The sequence below is a fragment of the Geotrypetes seraphini genome, chromosome 1, assembly GCF_902459505.1.
Source record: "Geotrypetes seraphini chromosome 1, aGeoSer1.1, whole genome shotgun sequence".
In the NCBI taxonomy this organism is placed as follows: domain Eukaryota; kingdom Metazoa; phylum Chordata; class Amphibia; order Gymnophiona; family Dermophiidae; genus Geotrypetes; species Geotrypetes seraphini.
Genome location: NC_047084.1, coordinates 214,848,231 through 214,876,094, shown reverse-complemented (window position 1 = coordinate 214,876,094; position 27,864 = coordinate 214,848,231). Strand labels below are relative to the sequence as shown.

The 27,864-nt window shown below is 42.1% G+C and overlaps 1 protein-coding gene across 8 annotated transcripts in view; it reads right to left on the bottom strand.

Moving 5' to 3' along the window:
- FRYL (FRY like transcription coactivator) overlaps nt 1-27,864 on the bottom strand; it is a 768,252-nt gene that overhangs the window by 346,220 nt on the left and 394,168 nt on the right. For all 8 annotated transcript variants that reach the window (XM_033945802.1, XM_033945793.1, XM_033945809.1 and 5 more), the window contains 5 exons: nt 26,787-26,959; nt 19,840-20,000; nt 17,109-17,219; nt 14,342-14,496; nt 764-863 (listed from right to left, as the gene is read on the bottom strand). In XM_033945802.1, coding sequence (XP_033801693.1) covers nt 764-863; nt 14,342-14,496; nt 17,109-17,219; nt 19,840-20,000; nt 26,787-26,959 — 700 coding nt within the window. The remainder of the gene's footprint in view (nt 1-763; nt 864-14,341; nt 14,497-17,108; nt 17,220-19,839; nt 20,001-26,786; nt 26,960-27,864) is intronic.

Here is a 27,864-nt window from a genome sequence, read left to right as displayed (position 1 = left end):
CTTGAAGACAGCCGGAACCGTGAAAGAAGAAATAATTTAAGAATAATAGGAATACCGGAAGGGGTAGAAAAAAATAATCCTATTACTTTTTTGGAACACTTTCTACCTAAAGTGCTACCATTAAAATTTAAAACACCACTGGAAATCGAAAGGGCACACCGGATACCAACACAAAGGAAAACTTCACAAACTGGACCAAGGACATTAATATTCAAACTACTGAGACATCAACAAGCGCTGGAAATTTGTCAATTAGCTAAAGAAAATAAAAATCTCAAATGTCAAGATTCAAAAATACATATTGTCCCTTAGCGGAAGTTTTAAAAAACAGCAACGTGGGGTGACCCCTAAACTTTGTTTTAAGTAAAAAAAAATTGTGTTTTTCATTCATATATTAAGGAATAAAATTAGCCTTGTGAATAAATGAAATGTGTTAATTTTTTTGAACCACCTTAGTGGCCACGTTGGGATTTGTTTAATAAAGTGCAACTTTCCTGGTACTATTGGTCTGCTCCGTGTTTTCTTTATATACAAGCAGGACATGCTGATCAACAGAGGAATATAACCCTGCCATGTTAAGATTCAGAAGGTTCTCATAGTTATTAGTGACAACATACCAAGTATACTGTAGGTCATATGGAGCAAACATTAAAGAGATATAGAATTAATCTATCAATGCTGAAGATTCAAGTCAAATTACAACACTTTAAAAGAGTTCTTATGTAACGAAATATCACTTGTTAATCTCAATTGCTTTACAAACCTGCAAAAGTTGCATAGCAACTTCATATATGTCTCTGGTGGAATCAGCTGCTTTAAACAGGATCAGATTAAGGAGGGTCACTGTGTCACACTGGTAATCCCTAGAGAGAAATTTTATCATTTTAATGAACTATTCTTATATGTAGCTACTTTATAAACATGAAATAAGTAAAACAACAGATCTTATTAGGGTATATTAGAACAGAAATACATGCTCTATGTTTAAGATTAACTGCATCTCCCAAAAGTTTAAACTGAAACTTTAAACTCTACTGGCAGTAAGACAATGGCAATGTGGAAGCCATGATCCTGCAATTTTCCATTCTTACAGGCACCACAAATTGTGAGTCAGCATGTCCTGTAATGCAGGAAATCAGCATCAAAGAAGTGCTGACCTGTAGGCTTTGAACATACTCACAGGTCTGGCACAAATGAGAAGAAGCATAGGCATGGCCTCCAGTGCAGGAAGGTGGGAAGAGCACACATTTTAGCAAAAATGAAAAGGATGACAGAAATCAGAATGTCCTACCTATTTTGAAGGTCTGAATGTCCAGCCTCTTCAACAATGGCCTGGAGCAGCACTGCAGCCCTGTTTTAAGTCTAGGTCTACGGCAAGCTGCAAGAGAGACTACTATGTTCTCTGGTTTCCTATATGACTTTAACAGCAGCAGGAGACAGAATTGCTCTCCTGTCCCTGCTTAAATAACTCAGGCCTCTCTCCATTTTAAAAGCCTGCAGTAATCATTGAACAGCAGTGCAGCCATCCAAACTGAAAGCTGCCTCTGCTTACTTTTACCTTCGGCCAGTGGCGTACCGCTGGGGGGGGGGGGGGTGTCCGCCCCGGGTACACGGCCCAAAGGGGTGTACAGCTGGCCACTCATCGGAGAATAGGCTGCCGCTGGGGAAAGGCTACCATTGCCGTAATCAGAAACAAGCCGGCGCTGAGTTCTCCCTCCCTGCTTCTCTTCCCCGCAAGTCGACCAACTCTAGCCGTCCGACGTCAATTCTGACCAGTCAATCGCTGCCTGGCTGGCCCGGAACGTCCTCTCTGACGTTAGAATTGACGTCGGGCAATGAGAGTTGGTCGGCCCGTGGGGAAGAGAAGAAGAGCAAACTCGGCGCCAGCCTGTTTCCGATGGCCAGTGGCAGCCTTTCCCCGGCAGCGGTGGCAGCAGCATGTTTCCCAATGGCAGTGGCATGGAAGAGGGCAGGGAGAAAGAAAGAAAGAAAGGGGGGTGGCACAGGGATCCAGAAAGAAAGAAAGGGGCAGGGTGAAAGAAAGAAAAAAATGGGGCATGGGGAGAGAGAGAGAAAGACAGACATAGAGAAAGAAAGGGGGCATAGAGAGAGAAAGAAGGGGGTAGGTTGAAAGAAAGAAAGAAATGGGGCACAGAGAGAGAGAGAGAGAGAAAGACAAACAGAGAAAGAAAGGGGGCATGGAGAGAGAAAGAAAGAAGGGGACAGGATGAAACAAAGAAAAAGTTGGGGGATGGAATGAGGTCTGGAGGAGAGGAAGCATACAGGAGGCTGAAAGAAGGGAGAAATATCGGATGCACAGTCAGAAGAATAAAGTGCAACCAGAGACTGATGAAATTACCAAACAAAGGTAGGAAAAATTATTTTATTTTCAATTTAGTGATCAAAATGTGTCCGTTTTGAGAATTTATATATGCTGTCTATATTTTGCACTATGGCCCCCTTTTACTAAACCGCAATAGCAGTTTTTAGCGCAGGGAGCCTATGAATGTCGAGAGCAGCGTGGGGCATTCAGCGCAGCTCCCTGCGCTAAAAAACGCTATCGCGGTTTAGTAAAAAGGGAGGGGGAATATTTGTCTATTTTTGTATAGTTGTTACTGAGGTGACATTGCATAAAGTCATCTGCCTTGACCTCTTTGAAAACCCGTGGAATATAAATGATAATTAACATTTTCTCTGCGTACAGCGTGCTTTGTGTTTTTAAAATTTTATTGTTGGTAGATCATTTTGACTTGGCCACGAAGGTAAGGGGAGGGAGGGAGGGGAGCTGCTGAAAGACATCTAGTAATCCTTGCAGGCTTGTCTGTGCAGGGAATTATTTTTGTAAAATCATGTTTTGTTATGCGACTGGCTTTATTTAGACTTTAATTTCTATGAATGAATAGAATGAAAATGATATAAAATTACTTGCTTGTTTTTATGTGCGTGCGCTGAAGTAAAGTGGAGAGAGAGTGGGCTGAGGATGCTGAAGGGAAATGAGGAAGACACGAGTGGGGAGAAGACGCTGATTTATAAATTGACAATTGTACAGAATATTGTTTCTTTTTATACTTTAATATAATAAGTTCAATATAAAACAATTCAAGGCTTGTGTGGATGGAATCAGGTGGTTTGTGGGGATGAGGACCGAGCTTGCGGGGATTAGTCCAATAAAATGGTATTTTCTTATTTCTCATTTGTTTTATTTTTATTTGTTAATTTGTAAAGTGGAGTGGTGATTGTTATTGTATCAGTTTTTTCAAATTTACATCTACTGTCTTTATATTTTGCACAGTATTAGAGGACATGTATTACTGTTTTTGTGGTGTTGTGGTGTTACATTGTATGCAGAGTCTGGTTTCTTGGCGGTTCAGTTTAACTTTTGTCTACATATTTCTATTTTTAGTTTGTGATTATTCCATATTGGGCGAGGGTATATCTGTCTGTGAGTATGAAAGGGACATGGCTTTCTGATAGCATCGACTGTACAGGATCAATTGACTGTGCAGGATCTGGTTTATTTAGTTTTACAATGTATGTGGTGTTCTAGTGCTCACTGTAGTGTTTAAGATGCTGCTTTTTCCTAGGTACACTCTTGTACGATATGTAGATTGTTACTAAAAATCATATTTTTCATATAGATGGGGAGGGGGGTGTCAAAAAATGATGGGCCCCGGGTGTCACATATGCTAGGTACGCCACTGCCTTCGGCTCAGGACATATTAAAAAAAAAAAAAGAGAAGGAAATAACATATTATTGACAGATCTCCTTAGCAAACCATACCTTACCAGCCAGGCCAATGCTAGCAATATACAAAGGGACTAACACTCATTTAGGGGTTAATATTGAAAAATATTTCTGCACCTAAAACAGTGTTTTGTTCACAGAGATGGCCTTTTTAATAAAAATGCTTAGGATATATGTGCTTGAATTTATGGATATACACATTGTCTACAACATTAGTTTATCTGACCTGGGCAGATGTGTTCCTGGAGGTGATGCTTGGGCAGGATTTGGGCTTATGCAATGAACTTTACAAAATACACAAACACAAAAGCAGGAAATTTGTGCATATCAAGAATAGGTATACATGTGCACATGTATTTTCATGGCATAATATTCAAGGGAATAGTAAACTGATGTAACCTGTATGAATTCATGCTGCAAGTTAGGTGGTCTATTAGAAAATTATCCTTTAAAGGGGCCCTATCCTCATATGGGTAAAAGAAGATGCCAAAAGAGGGGGAGGAAATAGAAGATACAGGGAAGAAAATGTGGAGGCCATTACATGCTCTCTGTCTCTTCTGATCCTTGGTATAAAAATCAACCTTGAGTCGATCTACTTCTATATCAGAGGCTTAAGGCTCATTAAAGGTGGGGGACAGGATAAGGATAGTCTACCCCCTCTTCAAAAGGTAAGCCTTTTTGCTACTCTGCATTCTTTTTCATGATGTATGAACGGTTGGCCTCTTCTGCTGTAATGAATTATGAAAATGTGAGCACCATCATAAATTTTTATTTTCATGAGTCAAATTTTCTCAAAATACTTTTAACTTTATTGTCACATATATAACTTTTTTTTGGCAGTCAATTTGGGATCAAATAAATTGTATGCTAGAAAATCATGTAGCATTGTCATATGACACAATTCTATTTGGCATGTCTATGAGAGCTAAAAGCCAATTATCTGCTAATAATAAACAACTTTTAATGATTTTAACAGGAGTTGCCATTCAGCAAATAACATATAACTGGAAAGATATACATAGTTGATATACTTATTACTTATTAAGTATTTATTATATGCTGTTTAAAAATTATAGTAAAAGAGTATATAATGAAATGTTATATTTACAGTAAGGTATGAAAGAATGTCAAGTGTATACTTAATGAATTTGTATGAATTTAGATTGTACACTTGTTGTTATATGAAAAATGAATAAAAAACTTAAAAGAGAAAAAACTTTTTTTTACATGCTGATACATGCAGAAGTCATATTCAAATCATTCGAAATCCCCAAAATGACCAGGACAAAAATTGTAAAACAGAACCAAAATCACAAATCTTGTAATTAAACACTATTCTTTAAAACTATTAGTCAGAAGGAGACCATCATAAATATTGTCCAAGCCATTCTATACTTCACTCAAAATAAAGGAGTATAAAAAAGTTAATACCTCTGTGTCTTTAAATATCAGATTCTTACCATAAATCACAGAGAACAAATGTAATAGCAAATGCTAAAAAGCTGATTTTCATATAAAAATTTTTTTAGTGCATAAAGTGCTCAGACCTACCACCAGTGTGCTCAATGGGTACGAGCATTGGTAGCAATGGTTTTAAATTGCTAGTGGCGGGTGGTCAGTGCTCCAACGTAGGCGTCTTCTTTGCAGTTCCCTTCCTGACTAAGCTTAGCGAAACCCAGGTCGAGGGGTTAACGCTGGTGGGAAAAAGTTTTGAAAGCTTCACGTTATTTATTTTCACAAAGAGTTTGTTTAAAGGTAGCAAAATTGAAGACCGCTGGATACAAGGCTTGGCTGTTTCTTTTCACCAAGATAAGTAAAAAAAACTCATTTCTTGTGCTGCTTGAGTTTATTTTTCTGGCAGTTGGGACCAATGAAGTGCTATGATGGTCCCGTTGCTACCAATGCTCGTACCCATTGAGCACATTGGTGGTAGGTCTGAGCACTTTATGCACTAAAAATTTTTTTTTGAAATTCAAGAAACACATTTATATTAAGAAGCATTTTGCAGTTTTAAACAATATCCTGATATATTCTAGAAGTCAATATTCAGCCAACTAACAGCCAGTTTCAAGCTATACATTTATTTATTTGAGCTACTGTATTTCCCCAAAAATAAGCCCTAGCATGATTTTCGGGGTAGGTCTTAATATAAGCCCTACCCCAAAAGTAAGCCCTAGTCCCGGGATTCGCCGGCAGCAATTCTTCAAACTCCCCCCCACGCAGCTGAAGCCCCGCTGACCCTCCATCCTTCCCACCCATCCGAACCCCGCCGACTGTGAGCGAGCCCTACATACCTTCATCCAAAGCAGCATCGGGCCAGCAGCACTCTATACAGGCTGCTTTGGCCTTGTCCGACATCATCAGTAACGCGGCAGAGTGAATTCCCCGGCGGACAAGACCGAAGCAGCCTGTTTAAGAGTTCTGCTGGCCCAATGCTGCTTTGAATGAAGTTATGTAGGACTCGCTCACAGTCAGCAAGGTTCAGATGAGAGGGAAGGATGGAGGGTCAGCGGGGGTTCGGCTGCGCAGTGGGGGCTGCTCAAGGGTTCTGCTGCACAAAGGATGGGAGGGAGGGAAGGAAGGAAGGAAGGATAGAAGCTGGGCAAGGGTTCTGCTGCACGAGGGATGGGTGGGAGAGAGGAAGGGAAGGATAAAAGCTGGGCAAGGGTTCGGCTACAGAGGGGAATGGGAGGGAAGGGAGGAAAGATGATGCACAAGTAGGGGAGAGAAAGGAAAGAGGAAGAGTTTGGGTGAAGGAGAGGAAGGGAGAGATGATCATGTACATACCCCGAAAATAAGACCTAGTACGTTTTTTGGGCCCAAAATTAATATAAGACACCGTCTTATTTGGGGGGAAATACGGTAGCCTAATATGCACATATAATTCAGAATCCCCAAATAGCACAGTTACTTACCGTAACAGGTGTTATCCAGGGACAGCAGGCAGATATTCTTGACTGATGGGTGACGGCACCGACAGAGCCCCGGTACGGACAATTTTAGAGTGATTGCACTCTAAGAACTTGGAAAGTTCTAGCAGGCCGCACCGCGCACGCGCGAGTGCCTTCCCGCCCGACAGAGGCGCGCGGTCCCCAGTTAGGATAAGCCAGCTAAGAAGCCAACCCGGGGAGGTGGGTGGGACGCAAGAATATCTGCCTGCTGTCCCTGGATAACACCTGTTACGGTAAGTAACTGTGCTTTATCCCAGGACAAGCAGGCAGCATATTCTTGACTGATGGGTGACCTCCAAGCTAACAAAAAGAGGGATGGAGGGAAGGTTGGCCATTAGGAAAACAAATTTTGCAAAACAGATTGGCCGAAGTGTCCATCCCGTCTGGAGAATGCATCCAGACAATAATGAGATGTAAAAGTGTGAACTGAGGACCATGTAGCAGCCTTGCAGATTTCCTCAATAGGCGTGGAACGGAGGAAAGCCACAGATGCTGAAATAGCTCTAACTCTATGGGCCGTGAGAGAACCTTCCAGTGTCAGTCCGGACTGAGCATAACAAAATGAAATGCACGCTGCCAGCCAATTTGACAACGTACATTTAGTAACAGGACGTCCTAATTTATTCGGATCAAAGGACAGAAAGAGCTGTGGAGATGATCTGTGGGGCTTAGTGCGCTCTAAATAGTAAGCTAGAGCCCGCTTACAGTCCAAAGTATGCAGAGCCTGTTCTCCAGAATGAGAGTGAGGTTTCGGAAAAAAGACAGGCAGAACAATAGATTGGTTGAGATGGAATTCAGAGGGATGGAATTCAGAGGAGATGGAACCTTAGGGAGAAACTTTGGATGTGTACGCAGAACCACCTTGTCATGATGAAAGACAGTAAAAGGTGGATCTGCAACTAGTGCATGTAGCTCACTGACCCTCCTGGCAGAGGTAAGAGCAATAAGGAAAAGTACTTTCCAAGTGAGAAACTTGAAAGGGGTGGTAGCCAAAGGTTCAAATGGAGGCTTCATTAAGGTGGAAAGAACTACATTGAGATCCCAGATTACAGGAGGGGCTTCAAGAGGTGGTTTCACATTGAAAAGACCCCGCATGAACCTGGATACCAAGGGATGAGCTGAGAGAAGTTTTCCATGAACCGGCTCATGAAAAGCAGCAATAGCACTGAGGTGGACTCTGATGGAAGTAGACTTAAGGCCAGAGTCAGACAAAGAAAGCAGATAATCCAATAATGTCTCCACTGCCAGGGAAGTGGGATCAAGATGATGAAGAAGACACCAGGAAGAAAATCGTGTCCACTTCTGATGGTAACATTGCAGAGTGGCTGGTTTCCTGGAGGCATCTAGAATGGAACGAACGGGCTGAGACAAAAGAGTATCATGAGAATTCAGCCCGAGAGATACCAAGCTGTCAGGTGCAGAGATTGGAGGTTGGGATGTAGAAGGGTCTCCTGATGCTGTGTAAGCAGAGAAGGAAACAGTGGAAGAAAAGGCTCCCTGGAACTGAGTTGAAGTAGAAGGGAGAACTAATGTTGCCTGGGCCACCGTGGAGCAATCAGAATCATGGTGGTTCGTTCCTTCTTGAGCTTGAACAAGGTTCTTAACATGAGAGGCAGAGGAGGGAAAGCGTACAGGAACAGATTGGACCAATCGAGGAGAAATGCATCCGCTGTCAGACGGTGAGGAGAGTAGAGTCTGGAGCAGAAGAGGGGCAGCTGGTGATTGTGAGGAGCTGCAAAGAGGTCTATCTGAGGAGTGCCCCACTGAGCGAAGATGGACTGTAGAGTTAAAGGATCGAGTGTCCACTCGTGAGGCTGAAGAATTCTGCTGAGCTTGTCTGCTAAAGAATTCTGTTCTCCCTGAATGTAGATAGCTTTCAGGAATAGTTGGTGATCTGTGGCCCAAGCCCAAATCTTCTGGGCTTCCTGGCACAAGAAGCGAGAGCCTGTCCCACCCTGCTTGTTGATGTAGTACATCGCAACTTGATTGTCTGTGCACAGCAGGAGGACCTGAGGAAAGAGAAGATGTTGGAAGGCTTTAAGGGCATAAAACATCGCTCTGAGTTCTAGGAAATTGATGTGATGTTTCATTTCCTGGGCTGTCCAAAGTCCTTGAGTTTGGAATTCGTTCAAATGAGCTCCCCAGGCATAAGGGGAGGCGTCGGTGGTGATGACAAGTTGATGAGGAGGTAGATGGAACAGAAGACCTCTGGAGAGATTTGAGGATATCAACCACCATTGTAGAGACTGACGAAGAGACGATGTCACAGATATGTGTCGTGAGCAGGGATCTGTCGCTTGGGACCACTGGGTAGCTAGGGTCCATTGAGGAGTGTGCAGGTGAAGACGTGCGAAGGGTGTGACATGGACTGTGGAGGCCATGTGACCCAAGAGTATCATCATTTGCTTGGCAGAGATGGAACGTTGTGGAAGCACCTGCTGACATAGACTGAAGAGTGTGAAGACTGTTGGACGGCAGGAACGCTCTCATGGGGACTGTGTCTAACACCGCTCCAATGAATTGAAGTCTCTGAGTGGGGATGAGATGAGATTTGGGTAGACTGATCTCGAACCCCAGAAGTTGGAGAAACAGGATGGTCTGGTTGGTGGCCAGGAGTACTGTCTGAGATGAATTGGCCTTTATCAACCAATCGTCCAGGTAAGGAAAGACCTGAAGGTGGTGGGAACGTAGAAAGGCAGCCACCACAATCAGACATTTGGTGAACACTCTCGGAGAGGAGGCAAGACCGAAGGGCAGCACCTTGTATTGGTAATGACAATGATTGATCATGAAGCGGAGGTACTGTCTGGAGGCCAGATTGACGGGTACATGAGTGTATGCCTCTTTGAGATCGAGGGAGCATAGCCAGTCGTCTTGATGGAGAAGAGGATAAAGAGTTGCCAGAGAAAGCATCTTGAATTTCTCCTTGACCAAGCATTTGTTGAGATCGCGAAGATCTAGGATGGGTCTGAGATCCCCTGTTTTTTTGGGGACCAGAAAATAACGGGAGTAGAATCCCTGCCCCTTCTGATCTAGAGGAACTTCCTCTATGGCGTTCAGGAGGAGGAGGGATTGAACCTCTTGAAGAAGGAGAGAAGACTGAGAGGTGTTCAAAGCAGACTCTCTTGGCAGACTTTGTGCAGGACATGTCTGAAAGTTGAGAGAGTAGCCGTGGCGGATGATGTTGAGGACCCACTGATCCGATGTGATGTTCTCCCAACGGCTGATGTAACAAGAAAGACGTCCTCCTATGGGTCGAGGGAGAAGAGCAGATGGTGGAATACTGGCTATGCTTTGGAGAACCACGTCAAAAGGGTTGGGTAGACTTTTGTGGTGGAGGAGGTTTCACCTGCTGCTGCTGGGCTGGCCTAGGTGGTTGTCGCTGTTGCTGGCGCTGACGTCTAGGCTGTTGAGTAGCCGGTGGCAAGGGACAGGCAACATAGCGGCGCTGGTAGGCGGATTGTTGGCGAAAAGGCCGAGCAGGTGGAGTCTTTTTCTTAGTCTTCAGGAGAGTATCCCACCGAGTCTCATGGGCAGACAGCTTTTGTGTAGTGGAATCCATGGACTCTCTGAAGAGCTCATCACCTAAGCAGGGAGCATTTGCTAGGCGGTCCTGATGATTTACATCGAGCTCTGAGACTCTGAGCCATGCCAACCGACGCATGGCAACAGACATAGCCGTGGCCCTAGAAGTCAATTCAAAAGTATCATAAATTGACCGAACTAGGAACTTTCGTAACTGGAGAAGAGAGGAAGAACAGGCATGAAAAGCAGATTTCTTGCGGTCAGGGAGGTACTTTTCAAAAGCAGTCATGTTTTGAACAGGTGCTTTAAATAAAATGAAAAATGAAAAGCATAGTTCCCTGACCTATTGGCTAACATGGCATTCTGATATAAATGTTTGCCAAATTTGTCCATGGCTTTTCCTTCTCTGCCAGGAGGGACTGAGGCATACACACTAGCTCCCGCTGATTTCTTAAGTGTGGATTCTACCAAAAGAGACTCATGCGGGAGCTGAGGTTTGTCAAAACCAGGGATAGGGATAACCTTGTATAAGGAGTCCAATTTACGGGGAGCTCCTGGTACAGTCAGGGGAGTCTCTAAATTTTTATAAAAAGTCTCCCGTAAGATGTCATGGAGAGGAAGTTTGAGAAATTCCCTTGGAAGCTGGTCAAAGTCCAGAGCATCAAGGAATGCCTTGGATTTCTTCGACTCAGCCTCCAAGGGAATAGAAAGAGATTCACACATCTCTTTTAAGAAAGAAGTAAAAGATGTGAAATCCTGTTTGGAAGAGGGATCAGCAGTAAGTTGATCCTCTTCATCAGAGGAACACTCACCCTCAGATAGAAAGGGCTCTTCAGAGTCACCCCACAAATCAGGGTCCCGAATCTGAGAGCCACGGTCTCGAGACTCCGGAGTGGAGGGTTCCAGGTGTCGGGTTTTGCGCGCCGACTTACCCGACCTCATAGACACGGTACCAGGAGATGTGACATGCTGCGTTGGTACCGAGGTCTGCACCGCCTGGTGGTGAGCTCTCGGTTCCGGTGCTAAGATTGGCATCGAAGTCGAGGAAGCAGTGTGAACCGGTACCGAGAAAGTGGATGCCGATAAAAGAGGGCGCTCCACTGTCGGTACCGGTGGCTCAGACCGGACCGGGACTGGAAGGCTCGGTGTCAAAAGTGCGGGGAGGAGTTGTTGCAACTGCTCCTTAAGTTGCACTTGCAGGACAGCAGCAATCCGCTCGTCCAGCGAAGGCACCGGTACCGCCTTTTTATTCTGCGGTACCTGTGGTGCCGCTCTACGCTCCGAGGATGAGGAACCCGATGTCGAGGGGCTCACCTCAATAGGAGCGGAGCGCTTCCATGGGCGCCTCGAGGTCGGCAGGATTGGACTTGCTGCTACTGAGACTGGAGGACGCTCCAACGGGGAAGGCTTCTTAGCCGGCTTACCTGCGGGGTGCCACGCCAGCGCAGTATCGCGCGGTGTCGACGAAGTAGGTGCCGACTGAGATGGGGCCGATGTCGGTGCCGGTGCTGCGGAATCAGACATCTCGGCGCCGAATAACAACCACTGTTGGATCTGGCGGTTTTTTAGAGTTCTCTTCTTTAAAGTCGCACAGTGGGTGCAGGTGGACGCTCGATGGTCAGGACCAAGACACTGCAGACACCAGTTGTGCGGGTCTGTCAGTGAAATCGGTCGAGCGCACCACTGGCACTTTTTAAACCCGGGTTGAGGGGGCATGAAAGTAAAAACGGCTTCTGCCAAATCGAAGGCCGAGGCCTCGATGATGGCAACAGGCCCCGCTGGGGCGAATCGAAAAAAAAATGAAGAAAAAAAACTAAAGTTTTTTTTTTTTTTTTTAAACTAAAGAAAAGAAAAGAAATAAAGGAAATTCTATTTCCAAAAGGGGTTTACACGAGCGGGAAAGCGATTACACAAAAATCTTTCAACAGCCGTTGAAAGAGACGCGTCTTCTTAGCTCCGCGGAAACTAAGAAACTGGGGACCGCGCGCCTCTGTCGGGCGGGAAGGCACTCGCGCGTGCGCGGTGCGGCCTGCTAGAACTTTCCAAGTTCTTAGAGTGCAATCACTCTAAAATTGTCCGTACCGGGGCTCCGTCGGTGCCGTCACCCATCAGTCAAGAATATGCTGCCTCTGCATCAGTCAAGAATATGCTGCCTCTGCCTCTGCATCAGTCAAGAATATGCTGCCTCTGCTTACTTTTACCTTCGGCCAGTGGCGTACCGCTGGGGGGGAGGGGTGTCCACCCCGGGTACACGGCCCAAAGGGGTGCACAGCTGGGATAATAGATGTTTCAAATTATAGTTGCTATTTGCGCAGTTCATTTAAACATTAGTTAGCTGAAAGTTGCTGCTTAGATGTAAAAATTGTATGTCTGAGGGGGTAGTTTTAAAGCTGTTTTAGGGCACTAACCAATATTGTTTGCTCTAACACTTATTAAAGAGCTCTAAGGCTGGTTTTGGTGTCCTAACGCTATGTTATTTAGGTTACCCTGGGGTACATAATAATGAGATGAAAAACAGCCAAATGTATGTAAAGCAGCTCATTATCTGGCACACTCGGGGATTAGTGGATACCGGATAACTGTTTTTCTGGTTAATTGGGAGTGTGTTAGAAATTTTGTCTAACACACTCTCAATTCCCCCACACCTCCCTCCTGCCCCGAAGCACCAGCGTAGCAGAGGTTCTGAGCCCCAAAGTGGCAGAATCAGGCAGCGGTCCTGAGCCGCGAACTCCCTCACTTTCTCCCGTCCTTATCTGAGCGCAACTGGTCAGCCGGAGGTAGCCTCAAAACAGGCTGTTCGTGGTCAGCCCCAGCAGGGCCTTTCCTCTTGACACGCCACTTCCAACACATCAGAGGAAAGACCCTGACAGGGCTGGCCACGAGCAGCTTGTTTTGAGACTACCTCCTGCTGACTGGCTGCGCTCAGGTAAGGAAGGGAGAGAATGAGGGAGGGAGCGAGGGAGTTCACAGCTCCAGACTTCCGCCTGCTTCGGGACTTGAGAGAAGGAGGGAGGAGGGCTTTGAGGCTCAGGACCACTGCCGCACTAGTGCATCAAGGAGGGAGGTAGTTTGTAGCTGTTTCAGGGCTTGAAGGAGGATTTGCGGCTTAGGAAGCTGCTGCTGATGCTTCAGGGGACATTTATTTTTTCCAACAGTGATTTTTTTTGCTTGTTGTGTGTGTCCTGGTTAACTGAGACCTGGTTAACTAAGACTCTACTGTAAATACTATAATGTATCTTGCAGTGAAAGCCAAATGCACACAGCAAGCCACATTAGAGTCTGTAAAATAAAGGGTGACTGAAACTCAATCTACAGCTGAAAACTGCCACTCGATTTTGGCCAGCAGCCTCCATTTATGTGGTCAATGCCACTGCTGCCTACAAAAATGTTTTTGAATACCAGGCCACTTTCTTATATTTTTGATGCATTGTACATCTGTGTGTCATCTAAACTGCTTTGGATTAGACTGTGGCTTGCAGTGAAGAAATATAAGGTAACATGATGCAGTAAAAAATTGTTTTGTTTTTTTAACAAACTAGGCCACCCCAGTGTATAGGCCGCAAAAAAATGCCTATACATGTTTTAAAACTGATAGATAAGCTGCCCCATTGTATTAGCCACAGCTTATCTACCAGTAACTGGGGTGGCCTAAAACTGGGGCAGCCTATACAATTTAAAAAAATCATCCCCCTCCCTTACCTCCCTCGCTTGACTCACTGCTCCTCAAATCGCAGCAGTGCAGGGTAGGAGAGATCTTTTTGATCTCCAGCCCTGCCCTGCTTCCTGTGTGCATTTGCCATCAGTTCTCGTGGGACTCGCGAATCTTGTGAGAACTGACGGCAAAGGTATGGCAAAGGCACGCAGGAAGCAGGGCGGGGCTGGAGATCGAAAAGATCTCTCCTGCCCTGCACCGTCGCGATTTGAGGAGCAGCGAGTCCAGCGAGGGAGGTAAGGGGGGGGATTTTTTTTCAATTGTATAGGCTGCCCCAGTTTTGCAAGCCACTGTGCTGGCTTGCAAAATCCATATATAGGCCATGACCTATATGTGGGGAAATACAGTAGTTCTGTTCAATATTTCAGATCGTAGGTCATTTCTTAAATTCAAGAACTTGTCTAGTACCTGTTATGAAACACACTAGCTATTGCTTTAAAACAGCCAGTTGCTACTTTCTTGGAACCTGTGTAACACCGATCTACAGCCCAATACATCAAGTTACTCTGGTCAGGATTCAGCTCCAGCAACAGCATCACTGCCTCACAGCCTAACTGATGAACCTACATTAGAAAGGATAGGAAAAAGTGTCAGCGGAACTGATTTACACTACTTAATCCAATAAACAAATCCTGAAAAAATGTTTAGCATTTACAGTAGTTAAGTTGAGCCTCCATGAAATATTAGAAAAAATAATCCAAATGTCAGCTTTAAAAACAAATAACTTTTGACATCTAGAATCAGTATTAACAAAAGCTTTACACAATTCAGCAAGAAGCAGACATTATGTTAAAAATATTTATATCCTGTATATACCTAAAAATTTAGATGAACAAAAAAGAAGCTAGGAATACCTAAGAATTAACAACCTTCACATGAAACTATTAAGACTTATTCTATACAAATTACTGAAATAAAAATGTTTTCAAAGGTATTGTACACAATGCTGAGCTCCGGGAATGCCATTATAGAACTCTATTGAGAGCGTACACATCCCAGAGTCAAGCTTACCATTTCGGATGTGTTGACATCCAACTTTGTACTACCTGTATTACTGAAGTGAACTCCTATTTTCATGGCCTTTGGCTTTGCAAGGGTGTATAGGGTTTTTTGGGGGGATTTGGCCTCGTTTCTGCGGGGCCTGTTGCATGTTCCTGTTCCTCTTTCTGCGCTCCATATGGTTGCTCACTTCTCCATGTTTTCTGGGTATACCTCTACTGAAAAACTGTTTTTGAGTAAATGCTATACTTTGGGGAAAAAATGTATATTGAACTATTGCTTGGCGGATATTCCTCCCTCCTTCTGGTATTGGAGAAATAAACTACATGAACTGATGGGCTGCGCGGCCCGCATGGCTTCCTCCTCTCGTCACAGGAGTCGAGACTTTGTCAACACTTGGTCTCCTTATTTGGACATTTTATCTCCAAGGAGTCGTAGTCGTATTTTAAACAGTCTTCCACTGTATCCTCACCCACCTGTCTGATACTAAGTGCCCTCTGTACTGTTGAATTTGGGAATTGGGGGGGGGGGGGGGGGCGGTTGGAGGACTTGGGGGATTGGGGGGAGGATCATTCGGGGGGGGGGGTCTTCTTGCGAGAAAAATGACCATTTAAACCTACACTCTGTTTTCTGATAACCAATTGCTAATCCACAACTGAACTTTGCCACCTATCCCATGACTCTCTAATTTTCTCAGGAGCCTCTCATGAGGAACTTTATCAAAAGCTTTCTGAAAATCTAGATGTACTATATCACCTGGCTCACCTTTATCCACATGTTTATTCACACCTTCACAGAAGTCAAGAAAATTGGTGAGGCAAGATCTCCCTCAGCTGATCCCATGCTGACTCCGTCTCATTAAATCATGTTTGTCAACATGTTCCACAATTTTGTTTTTTATAATTGTTTCCACCATTTTGTCTGGCACTGAAATCAGGCTTACCAGTCTGTAATTTCCTGGATCTCCCCTAGAACCCTTTATAAAAATCGGCTTAACATTAGCCACCCTCCAATCTTGAGGTACTACAGATGATTTTAGTGACAGGTTACAGATCACTAACAGCAAGTCAGCAATTTCATGTTTGAATTCTTTTCATATCCTGGGATGTATACCATCTGGTCCAGGTGATTTTGAGGTGCCATTCCCTCAGAGAGAAGGTTACAAGGATAACATGGGACTTTATTTTTCTTTCATATATTTAGGAATACCTCCTCTTCTACCATGATGATGTCAGAGGTTTTGGCGTCTTTTTCAATGGAGCCATTCCCCCACTCTACGCAGTCTGAAGTGAGAGAGGTTTCTCCTGACGCAGCTTGGCAAAACAAGGGCTTGCAAGAACTCTTGTTGAGTTTATTGGATGTAACCTGGTGAACTGTACTTTAAAAAGATGAATTGCTATGAAATGCGGTGGATTATAATCATCGTTTGACCAGCAGAATACAGACTGTGGAAGAATTACATCTGCCTGTTAGAAAGCTAAGTACAGTGGAACAATTATTTTTTGGGCTATCTCTGCTGTTTTTTGTATTTTTGAATTTCATGATAGTACAGCTCACAGGTAGAATAGTATAACCTCATTTAGATTTTTGTGCTGAATGCCCCCTCAGTAGGGAGGAGGGAGTTTTTTCTCTCTGGCCTGTTTCCGCAACAGATCTGTGATTAGATTTATCAACTCTTGAGTGAAGCTGTAAGCTCCCCGAGTTATTTTCCCTGTGGGATTTGAGGTCCATTTGGTTAATGTGTGATTTAATTGAGGGGCCCCCAAGCTCACGGCCGCGTCTAGAGGGCTTCTGAGCATGCGCGGATGTCGACATAATGACATCACACACGCGTGTGATGTCATCGGTCAACGTTCACACCTGCTAAAAAGTTTGAGAGACACTGGATTAGACTATGGCAACAGTTACTATGTTAGATGAGATTATATAGAGTGAAGGTGACACAGATATCACTACAGTTTGAAAGAAAACAAAGATAACCCTTGGAAAGAATTATGGGTACTAGGCAGTTGTTTAACAACTAGTTTCAAACCTTTAGAATTCCCTGCATAGAAAGCTTCTTTTAGGTAGCCTGTAACTAGATTACATGATCCAAAAACATGAATCCATGCAGAAATTAAATTATTGGGCCCAAGATTGTTTATTAAAACATGCTCATCTTGACTATGCCTATTACCTTTTTGTCCTGTGAATCCAGAATATTATCTAGCCATTTGTACAAATAACCATCTGATGAAAGTCCTACATTATCAGCAACAGGACCACAGCATAATACCGCTGACATTGCCTGAAAAATAAAATATTGAAACTGATGACTTATCTCAATTATACAATTCAATATCTTGCATATATATTTTTAAACTTTTTATTTATGAATATTATATTGAAAAGATCCAAGAATACTTTTGATCAAGAAAAAGAAAAGGGATAAACAATTACTCCTAGACATCATACCTATTTTAAGAGAAATATAAACGTTACTCTATTAAGAAATCATAATTATTGCCTCTGACATAAGTCAACAATTATGACTGGACAAGGCATAATTCCAAGATAATATCTATTCTATATAATACAAAAGAAAAGGAAGGAAAACATGTTAGGCTAATCTAAATAAGCTAGAATAGATGTCACAGGCTCAAAGGGCAGTGGAGAAGTAGAAACAACATAGTTTGCATCAAAGAAAAGAGCCAACTGGCTCAGTTCAAAGAAAATATATTTCACAGAGTTCAGCTTAACTACCGTATTTTCACGCATATAACGTGCACACGTGTACAGCGCGCAGGAACAAGGAATTTATGTAAGAAAATTTTGGTATAGCGCGCCCACACGTATACCACGCATGCTGCTTGCCGCCCCGTCTCTCCTCTTGCCGCCCTGCCCTTGAAGTCATGTCCCCCCCCTTGAAGGCCCACCCCACCCTGATGCCCCACCCTGAAGGACCGCTGGCCCCCCCACCCTGAAGGACCGCTCGCACCCCCCCCACGTCCGATTTATCCACCAGCCCCCCTGCACCGTTTGCGGTGGAGAAGCAGCCTACCGTGGGTTCGCAATGCCAGTGAGCCCTGCTGCTTCCTCTGCCAGCGGTCCCGCCCCTTCTCTGAGCCCTGCGCTGCTTCCTCTGCCGCGGTCCCGCCCTTTCTCTGACATCAGAGAAGGGGCGGGACCGCGGCAGAGGAAGCAGCGCAGGGCTCAGAGAAGGGGCGGGACCACCGGCAGAGGAAGCAGCAGGGCTCACTGGCGTCGCGAACCCACGGTAGGCTGCTTCTCCACCGCAAACGGTGCGGGGAGGGGCTGGGGGATGAATCGGACATCAGGGGGGGTGCGAGCAGTCCTTCGGGGTGGGGCATCAGGCTTTCAGTGCTGGGGGATGAATCGGACGTCGGTGGGAGGGGGTGGGAACCAGCAATGTTAAAAAAAAAATTGTAAAATGCACTCACGCATATAACGCGCATGGTTATGCTCGGTTTGTAAAATCGTGTATAACGCACGCGTTATATGCGTGAAAATACGGTACACTTTTACAAAGAAAATTGAGCCAATAAAGTGCTCCTAATTGTTGAACTCTAGGTCTTAATTTCAAGAACTACTGACATCTCTTCTGCATCCGAACCTTGCCACATTAGGAAAAACTCTCACTTCATAATTCAAAAATAAAACGTCTCGATTGATTGAAATATAATCCATTGGGCTACTCAAAAGAGCAGCAATCTCAGCGGAGTAAGGACATTGCTTGCCCCGTCACTTAGGCATATTAAATTGCAGAAAATAGAGACAAGGAAAATTAGTTAAGGTGGCCCAGAAGCTCTCTCTCAGTGTTTCCTTCCAACAGCCATCTTGCCTCAGAGTTGCCCTATTGGCAGTGTCTTTTGGATATATTCTACAAGAGATATATATTCATTAGTATGTCTTAAAAATGTAGTGCTCATTAAAATCAAATTAACACGTTAACTTACAAATTACTATTAATTGATTACAACATTGAAAACGCACAGTGCGTAAAAACAAAGCTTTTATTTAAATGAATGTGTGAAATCATCACACTAAAAATTGTTGCCATATGCACATCCTTATAGTCTACTATGTATATTGATTTGCTAAGGCCCATATTCTATAAATGATGTCTTACCAGTGCCTAAGTTAAGAGGAAAATGCTGAACAAAAAAAAAATCAGCACCAGAATCACACCTACATAGGCACTTTACGGCACCTAATGCCAGAAGTGGTGTTAGGCGCCATTCACATCAAAGGTAGGCACTGGAAACATAAGACTTGAAACCCTGAACTGCATTTCCAGCGACTACCTTTGTGGAGATGCAGTTCTCTAAATGGTGCTGTTGTGTGATTGACACACAATCGCGAGCCATCAACAATGGTGCCATTTAGAGAATCTGGGTCTAAGTGTTCTGCAAATAAAGAGTACTCAAATGATCTCTTATGTTTACCAAGAAGGGAACAGAACTAATCAGCTTTACCAACCTCTTGTTCAACCAGTACAAGATAAGTTTTGTTATACCACAGGAATCAAGCAAGAAGAAAAGGAATGTTTCGACATGAGTTGCCTTCATCAGGTGTCCAATGAATTGCTACTGTTGGATGATGCTCTAAAGACTGTACAAGTATTTTTGATCTTAGTACCAGATCTCCATTTTATACAACTATCAAGGTACTTCATTGTGTTTAATGGACTCCTGATAAAGCCAACTCTTGTCAAAATATGGCCTGTATTGGGTCCTATTTCTACAATAAAGAGCTGATGTGAATTCTAAATTTATTTGCCTGGTATTTCCCACTCTTTTCTTTTAGCTTGAACCTTGTGTGATGGTTTTGGTTTTCCTTTCTGTTCTTGTATACCATAGGAATCACCATTTGTAACATCATAAGAATATATTTCGCCAGAAAATTACCTTTAATGCACAATACTGATGTCGGTTTATCTGCATGTTCCGATCACTGTATCTGTCCAAAGGAGTGAACATGATGCTGAAAGGACCAGCCCAGTGACTGAACAACATGAAGAGACTGTGCCGTAGGCTTTGCTGGGGGAAGATGCTTCTTCTCTGGTGTACTGCAAACAGATTAACATTTCTGTTTAGCCTTTCCTTTGAAGGAAATCTTAAAATCAACAATAAAATTAATGTAAAGGACCAAATATATCATAGTATAATAAAACCATTTTAAATATTTTTGGATTTCATGAGCTAGAATCTCAGTGAACCTGAAATTACATTGCTTGATTTGAAGGGTGGGCTCAAGGAATTGTATCCTGAGCCAATTTTTGCTTCAGCAGCAACCCCACCAACACCAGTTCCATTCTATCTAACTAGCTTTTTCACATAACCTTGACTCACACTCCAGGGGTCCTGGGAGTAAGAAGGCAGGCAGAAATTGATTCCTACTTACTCCTGCCCCAGTGGCTGCCTTCTTCAAAAATGCCCTTACTTGGCAGCTTGAAACCCCCCCCCCCCTTAGTGGTAGTACTGCGAGACTACTGCTAGGGGTCAGCAGCACCATTTTAAAGAAAGCTCTAGATTAGATCATCATTTCAACCACTGGGAAAACTAAACAAATCAGATTACCAACATTCCTATATGGAATCTACATGCTAAAGAAGGTCTCGGTCACACACTTAAAACATAAATAAACCCTCAGAATACAGAAATAAAAATATATATACACAAATTAAATCAAACTTCCAAGAAGCCACCCTCTACTGCAGTATTACACTAGAATAATGGGAATTACAATTCTCCCAGTACTGTGCCAAATATACAGTTGGCATATGTAAATTCCAAAAAACTCCCACACAAGAAAGGATGTCAAAAATTCAATACTATTGACATTCATGCACAATAAATGGAGAAAAGACCTCAGTGTCTAAAGGGGATACAAAAACATTGCCCAAATAGACAAGCCCATCTCAAAAAACCAACTTTGAGGCAGGCAGACACATCCTTGGTCAAAAACTCTAAGATAAGTGGAAAAATATCATACAAATTTCAATTATGTTTAAAGAATACCAAAATCAAATCACACTTATCTTAAAAAAATGGTGTAACATCTGAAGTGTTAAATGAGCAAAGCCAGAGCCAGAAACGCCATTGAAATCAACAGAATAAAAAAAAATGGCGACAGCAATATTATGAAGGAGTTGAAAGAAATAAAAGAGATTGTTTCGGGTATTGCCAGTAAAGTGAATGATCTTACGGAGGAAGTGTCTATTCTTACCAAGAGAATGGAACAGGCTGAAATTAAAACAAATAATATTGAGAAAAGATTGGAGGCAGCTGAAGCGGAGATAGTTAAAAGCAAAATGGATCGGAAACAAATTGAATTTCTTATCCGTGAGCTGGAGGATGTTTCTAATCGTGAGAGAAGGAGCAATTTACGTATCTTAGGTCTCCCGGAAGGGGTGGAGAAAGGGAGTGCTATTTCCTTCTTAGAGAATTTTTTGCCTAAGATACTGCCTATAAAATCAAAGTTTCCTCTCGAAATTGAAAGGGCTCACCGAATCCCTGTCAAGAGAGATGAGAGGCAAAAGGGACCTCGTCCTCTAATTTTTAAGCTGCTGAGGTATCAGCAGGTTTTGGAAATATTCCAGTTGGCAAAACAAAACAGGAACTTGAAATGCCAGGATGCACGTATTCATATTGTTCCTGACTTTGCTAAGAATACAGCAATAAAAAGAAAGCTTTTTTAGCGTTGAGACCACAATTAAGAGCTATGGGGGCTAAATACGGTTTATTAAACCAAGCACTAATGAGAATTACTTTTGAGAACAAAACCATTACTTTTGATGATCCAGAAAAGTTGCATGACTTCATAAATCAACAGGAACAGCCCATGTTGACATAGATTTGATAAGATATATGGAAGAAAGATTGATTGTGTGGACGGTATGATTTTTGACTTTTCCTTTGATGTATTTATTTTTCTTTTCATTTTCTTGAGGACTGAGCATGGGATGTTACTTAATATTATATGTATTTTGTTAAACATATTCTCCGTGAAAGTTGATAAGGAAAGCGTTAAAGAATGTTTATGACTCAATTTGAACTACAAGACTCAACGGCAGAAACAATGAGAAATGGAATTCTTTCCTGGATTCTATGTTGGGTCATAGTCTCAGGAGTGATTGAATGATTGCCTTCAAAGAAATTGCATCTGCTATAGAGGTTATTGAGATCACATAGAGTCAGGATACATGATCCTGAAGGAATCTCTTCATGAAGAGCTTCCCGAACATACACTGTTTCTGAAGCTATTCTCGGAGGGGCAGACCTCCCGGGCATTGTATCACATGGATCTGTTGCGTCGCCTGCGAGAGCAGGTCTTGCGCCGCCCATTGTTGCTGGAACGATTAAACCTCTGCTCACCGTCACCCGACCTACCAGAGTGGTGGGAGTGCTTACAGCATGGTAAAGAGCAGCTGAAGGACGCAGTCAAACATGCCTTGAGCTGCCTAGAATATAATGTAATGCAAGACCCAGCACTGTCATTCATGAGTGTGCGGGCTGCACATGATCTCTCCCGTGGACCCATCCTAACATCGCCTCACCATTAAACTGCCCTGCAGACTGCACCCAATTAGGTCTGGGGTCCACAGGTCAAGCCCATCACTGTGGTAAGGAAAGCACCCGCTCCAGGTTGTGGAGAGGAATCGTATTCTAAGCTAGAAATGGGGAAGATATCTCTTTCATCCCCTCATTCTCATCCTCTTCAGCTGGCTCCTCAGAGGAGTTTCATGAGGAGCGGTACTTGGAAGGAGAAACGGATGATTAGATGTTTGGAGCTGGTTTGAAATTCAGTAATGGATTTGTCAAGGATGTTCGTGATAAGATGAAAGAATGTATAAGAATAGTATAACTTTCTCTATCAAAGCAAGAGGAAGATGGATCAGTTAAAGCTTCTGATGCAGAAACTTAGAGAATATGGAACAATGTCATGTGGAGGAGTTTTGTTTGTTGGTTTGAGAGGAAATATATAAGTTTTATTTTTGGGAGTCAATACCTCAGTAATTAAGACTACTTTAGTAGATTCTTGCAGATTCATGGTTCATAGGAGGATTTGTAAATGTAATAAAATAAGATATTTTATTAATTTTGGTTTTGACTATACTTCAGATAAATATAAGTACAGTGGTACCTTGGATTACGAGCATAATCTGTTCCAGGAGCATGCTCGTAATCCAAAATGCTCGTTTATCAAAGCAAAGTTCCCCATAGAAAATAGTGGCAACAGCAATGATTCGTTCCATAACCCGGGGTCTGTACCTTTTGGGTGCCGGGTGCTGCAGCACCATCTCCTCCGTCCGCCTCCTCCATCCGTCATCCAAGGAAGAACCCCACAGTGCCGCTTCGAGGGGATGCCTCTAATGTCTGCCAGCCGCCGGAGAACCCCACAGTGCCGCTTCAGAAGGATGCCTCCTCCATCCTCCGGCCAGCCCTCCACGTCGGATGCCCCTCGCATGCTGGAAAGCCCCCACCCAATCCCACATAGCCGAGCGCCACCCTACCCGCACACGACACGCACAACACCGATGATTGACGCTGTGCGCGTCACACGCAATGCGCAGGCGGGACGGCACCTGGCCGCACAGGCCCAGACAGAGGTCCTCCAACCTGCGGAAGGCACCCGACGTGGAAGGCTGGCCGGAAGACGGAAGAGGAATCCCCCGAAGCGGCGCTTCCTGAACTGTAAGTGCTCGTTTATCAGGGCAGTGCTCGGTTTTCGAGTCAAAAGTTTGCTGAGTGTTTTGCTCGTCTTGCAAAACACTCGCAAACCGGGTTACTCGCAAACCGAGATTCCACTGTAATTCAATTTTAGAATGTAGAAGGGGAAAGGTGCTAATAGTTCCATAGAGATGAATTTTCAAAAGAAGGTATTATATAGGTAGAAATTAATCTACATTTATTTATTTATGTCTCATATATTAAGTGTACCGATCTTGAAGAAAGAAAGATAAGTTGTTCTCTTCTATCTTTCACATAATTCTCAAAGCAATTGGAGACTAGCACATTGTTTGAACCATTTTTACTAGGAGGTTTTTAGCCAGTGAAGTGACCGCTCGAACACCGTTATTCCACCATTGTGGAGGTGGGCGAGCCCCTGTCTGAGGCTTTTTTTCCTCCATTAAGACTGGTCTATGTGCTTATGTTCCAACACTAACATAGTACCCTTTTTGATTTTCCATTTTTGTGAAAGTGTATTGTTGATCATATATTAAGTGTAACATAAGAAATAGACTCTCAATTGTTTTAAATGTGCTTAGTTCTACATATGGGTTTTTCATTGGAGTTTTATTATTAAAATAAATTGATTTAAGAAATTGATTTAATTAAAATATTTAATTAAAAGGTAATATAATACATTCCCCAAAAGATAGATGTTATGTTTAAATCTTATGCAGATTCAATAAATTAAAATTTGTTCTGAATATTAAATTATTTAAGCTGGGGAAAATTAAGATTGATGATAAAATTTTATGAAGGTTTTAATTAAACATAAATAAGAAGAGGACAAATTATAGATGTTTATTAATGAATTTCTATATCATAAGTTATATAATAAGTTGATTAATGGAACTAAGAGGAATTTGAAGCTAATATTGATTTCTAATCTTAGATGTAAAAGTCTTTAGCGTAAGGTATTAAATATATTAAGATGGATTAATCATATTATTAAATATATTAATTATAGGGTGAAATAATTGGAATATAATTGGTTATGTAGGTATACTAATATATGCTATTAATTTAAAGGTTTCTAAAATGCATACGAAGTCATTAAACTGATAATATTGTATAATTTATGAATCAGAATAAGTTCTATGAAGAATTATTATATCTAATAAGTATTTCCTATGTGACTTATTTTTGAATATTGTTTTAAAGAGGGTCTATAGGGAGTTTATCATTGCCTGATCTAATATCTGTGTCACCAAGTTAACACTATTAATAAAGATTTGGGGAGGGAGGGTGGGGGGAAGGGTAGAGAAGAAAATATTAGGGATAGGAGAATTTTATGTGAAAAATGTTAAAATATTGGAAATGGTGTCTGTTCATTTTAATTTAACTACATCTGATTACTTAGAAAACAAAATATATAATGGAGGTTAAACTTTTCTCATTCAATGTTTATGGTCTTAACCATCAAATAAAGAAGAAAAAAAATGCTTGCCTTTCTGAAGCAACAGAATGCGGATCTATATTTTATAAAGGAGACGCACCTATCAATAGTGGAGTCAAAAAAGTTAGAAGGGGGTTGGGTAAAACAATTTTTTTGCCCCTGCTCTTGGCAAAAAAGCTGGGGTTGCCATATTAATAAATAAAAAGAATACAGCTAATTTTCAATTGATTGATTCTGATCCCTTGGGAAGATGGGTACATGTAAGAATGAGCATGGGAAATAATACCCTGGAACTGTTTAATGTGTACACCCCAAATACGAATCAAAATGAATTTTTTAAGAAATTACAACAATTATTACTCCCACTGGCTGCTTCTAATTTAGTGGTGGCTGGAGATTTCAATGCTGTTATGGATCCATTAATGGATAAAAAACCAAGTAAAATTATGCAGCTTAGTAAAAGGAGCCCTTAATTTTCCCTACCACCAAATTTCCCCGTCCTTCCCCACCTGGCTACTTTTTCATGCTACCCAGCTGGAAAAAATTTCTGGGGAGAACACTGTAATAGTTTTAAAATGTTATCTGATTAGGAGATAAATCTATCAAACAGTGCTCTTAATTTCTTTAAGGTCTGTACCAACTTTAGTCAGCTTCGCTTTCTAAAGTGGGCAGTAGAAATATCACATAATATTTAGCTTCAGTTTGTAGGATTTCCAGAGCAGCTGCTAGTGGACTCATGACATGCCAGAACTCACCCCAAAAAGTTACTTCATGCTGTCTGGTTAAAATTAACATATGATTGAACAAGATTTTATTTCTTTGCTGGCAGTGACACACTTCATCACTCTCAAGTTTGTGGCTTACCAAATACAACTTTCACCTAACATAGATATTGTTATATATTTTTTTCACTCACTAAATCAAAAATTTGACATAAACAGCACTTAAATGCCAAAGACCCAGCCATCTATTACCGCATGCTCTATGCTTGAACAATTTTTCTAGAAACTGGAAGAAGCTCAATAACAGGCCTAGTGTTGCAAAAAATAAAATAAATGGATTGGTATCATAGTAACTAGATATTATATTACTCATTATTGAAAAATAGAATACATTACTGTTATTCATTACATTTGCATGGAAGTAATCATTACAGTTATTCTCGTATTACCAGTATTATTGCCCAACACTGCTGGCCTGTGAGGATCAGTATGCAGAATAGTTCTACATCTTTCTATTTCCTCCTGTTTTAGTCCCTTTCTCTTCTTTTGACACTTTCCTGTCTCATAAATGTGGCGTTCCTTTCTAACTTATTAGTTTTTCTGTAAACCGCCTAGTTTTGTTTCAAAGAAAGGCAGTATATTAAGCACAAAAAACAAACCATTTCCCTGTCTAACATCTTCCTTTCATCTCTCTATGTTCTGTTTCCAACATTTCCATGCACAAACCCCCCTTGATTCAGCATCTTTGAGTCCTTTTCCAATGTTCACATGTTCAATATCTCTATATTCCCCTCCCCCTACTCCTCCAATGTCCAACATCTCTCCTCTGTCATGTTCCGTGTACAACATATTCTCTCTGTCTTCCTGCATTGTCATGTCCAGTTGATCTGACATAGGAAAATCATATGAAGACTGGCCTCTCATAAAATTGAACCCAAAGCAAATCAGCAGCATCACAAAGAGTATTTCTGGTACAAATGAAATTGAAAGCTCATCAAGAATACCTGGAACATTCTGAATGATATTCGCCACTAAGGCACTAAAATGGCATCGGATATCCTTCAGGGTGTCAGAGTCCTTTTCATTTTCTGCTTCTAGGAGTTGTCTGGTTAAGTCCACATACTCCAACAAAGTATTATTGAGAGAATGTGTTTCTGTATCAAGGCCACCACTTGCACTTTAAACAGAAGATAAACATTTATAGATAACTAAGTTACAGGAAATCTTCAGTTATAAAACATTGTACTAATGAAAAATATTTATAATCCTATAGTTCTTATAGCTGCATGAAAAATTATATGGTTATAAATGAGAATGTTTGTTATTCAGTTTCACACAAGCAAATGTACTAGTGACATAAAAAAATCACCATGCAATTGCCATTATCAATAATGTTCCTTTGTTATTTCTTTGCTTAAAACCTCTCCAGAGACTTCTAAATCTAGTATATTTTAAAATTCTGCTACAGGTTTTGCTTCCTAACCTCTTCCAGCACATTTACCTTGAAGGAAGCAAAGTTGCTTACTTGGAAAAGAGGTTCTCAGTAGACAGCAGGAAAATGCAACCACACAATGGTGACATAACCTGACAAAGCCAATGAGCCCAGAGCTTTCTTCCAGTTGAAAGAAGAGCAGAACTTAAATTTAGTGGGCCAGAATCTTCAAATTTAGTATTGTACTTTAGTAAACTTTTTTTTTTGCAAATAATGTTCAGAGTTCAATTGTCTTTATCTGATGGAGCATTTCCATTAGATCTCAAGGTTTTCAATCACTTTAGTATGCTTCTGAAACTACCAATTGATGTGGTAGCTGAGATAAATCATGACCTGGTGTTGGGAGGACTTTACATTTTAATTCAAAGCACTTGCCAGTTAGGTGACTTCAACAAACTAGCAGTTGGAAACAGTAAGTCAAACAAAAAGAGGCTCACCTGTAACCAACAATCAGATTTGACCAATCTGAGCAAATCAAAGTACAGTATATTCAATGACTACAAAAGGAAGAAAAAGACTTCAGTAGTCACAAGCACACTGTGCTGGACTACCAAAATGCAGCCAATATAATGATTTAGTCAAAGAATATC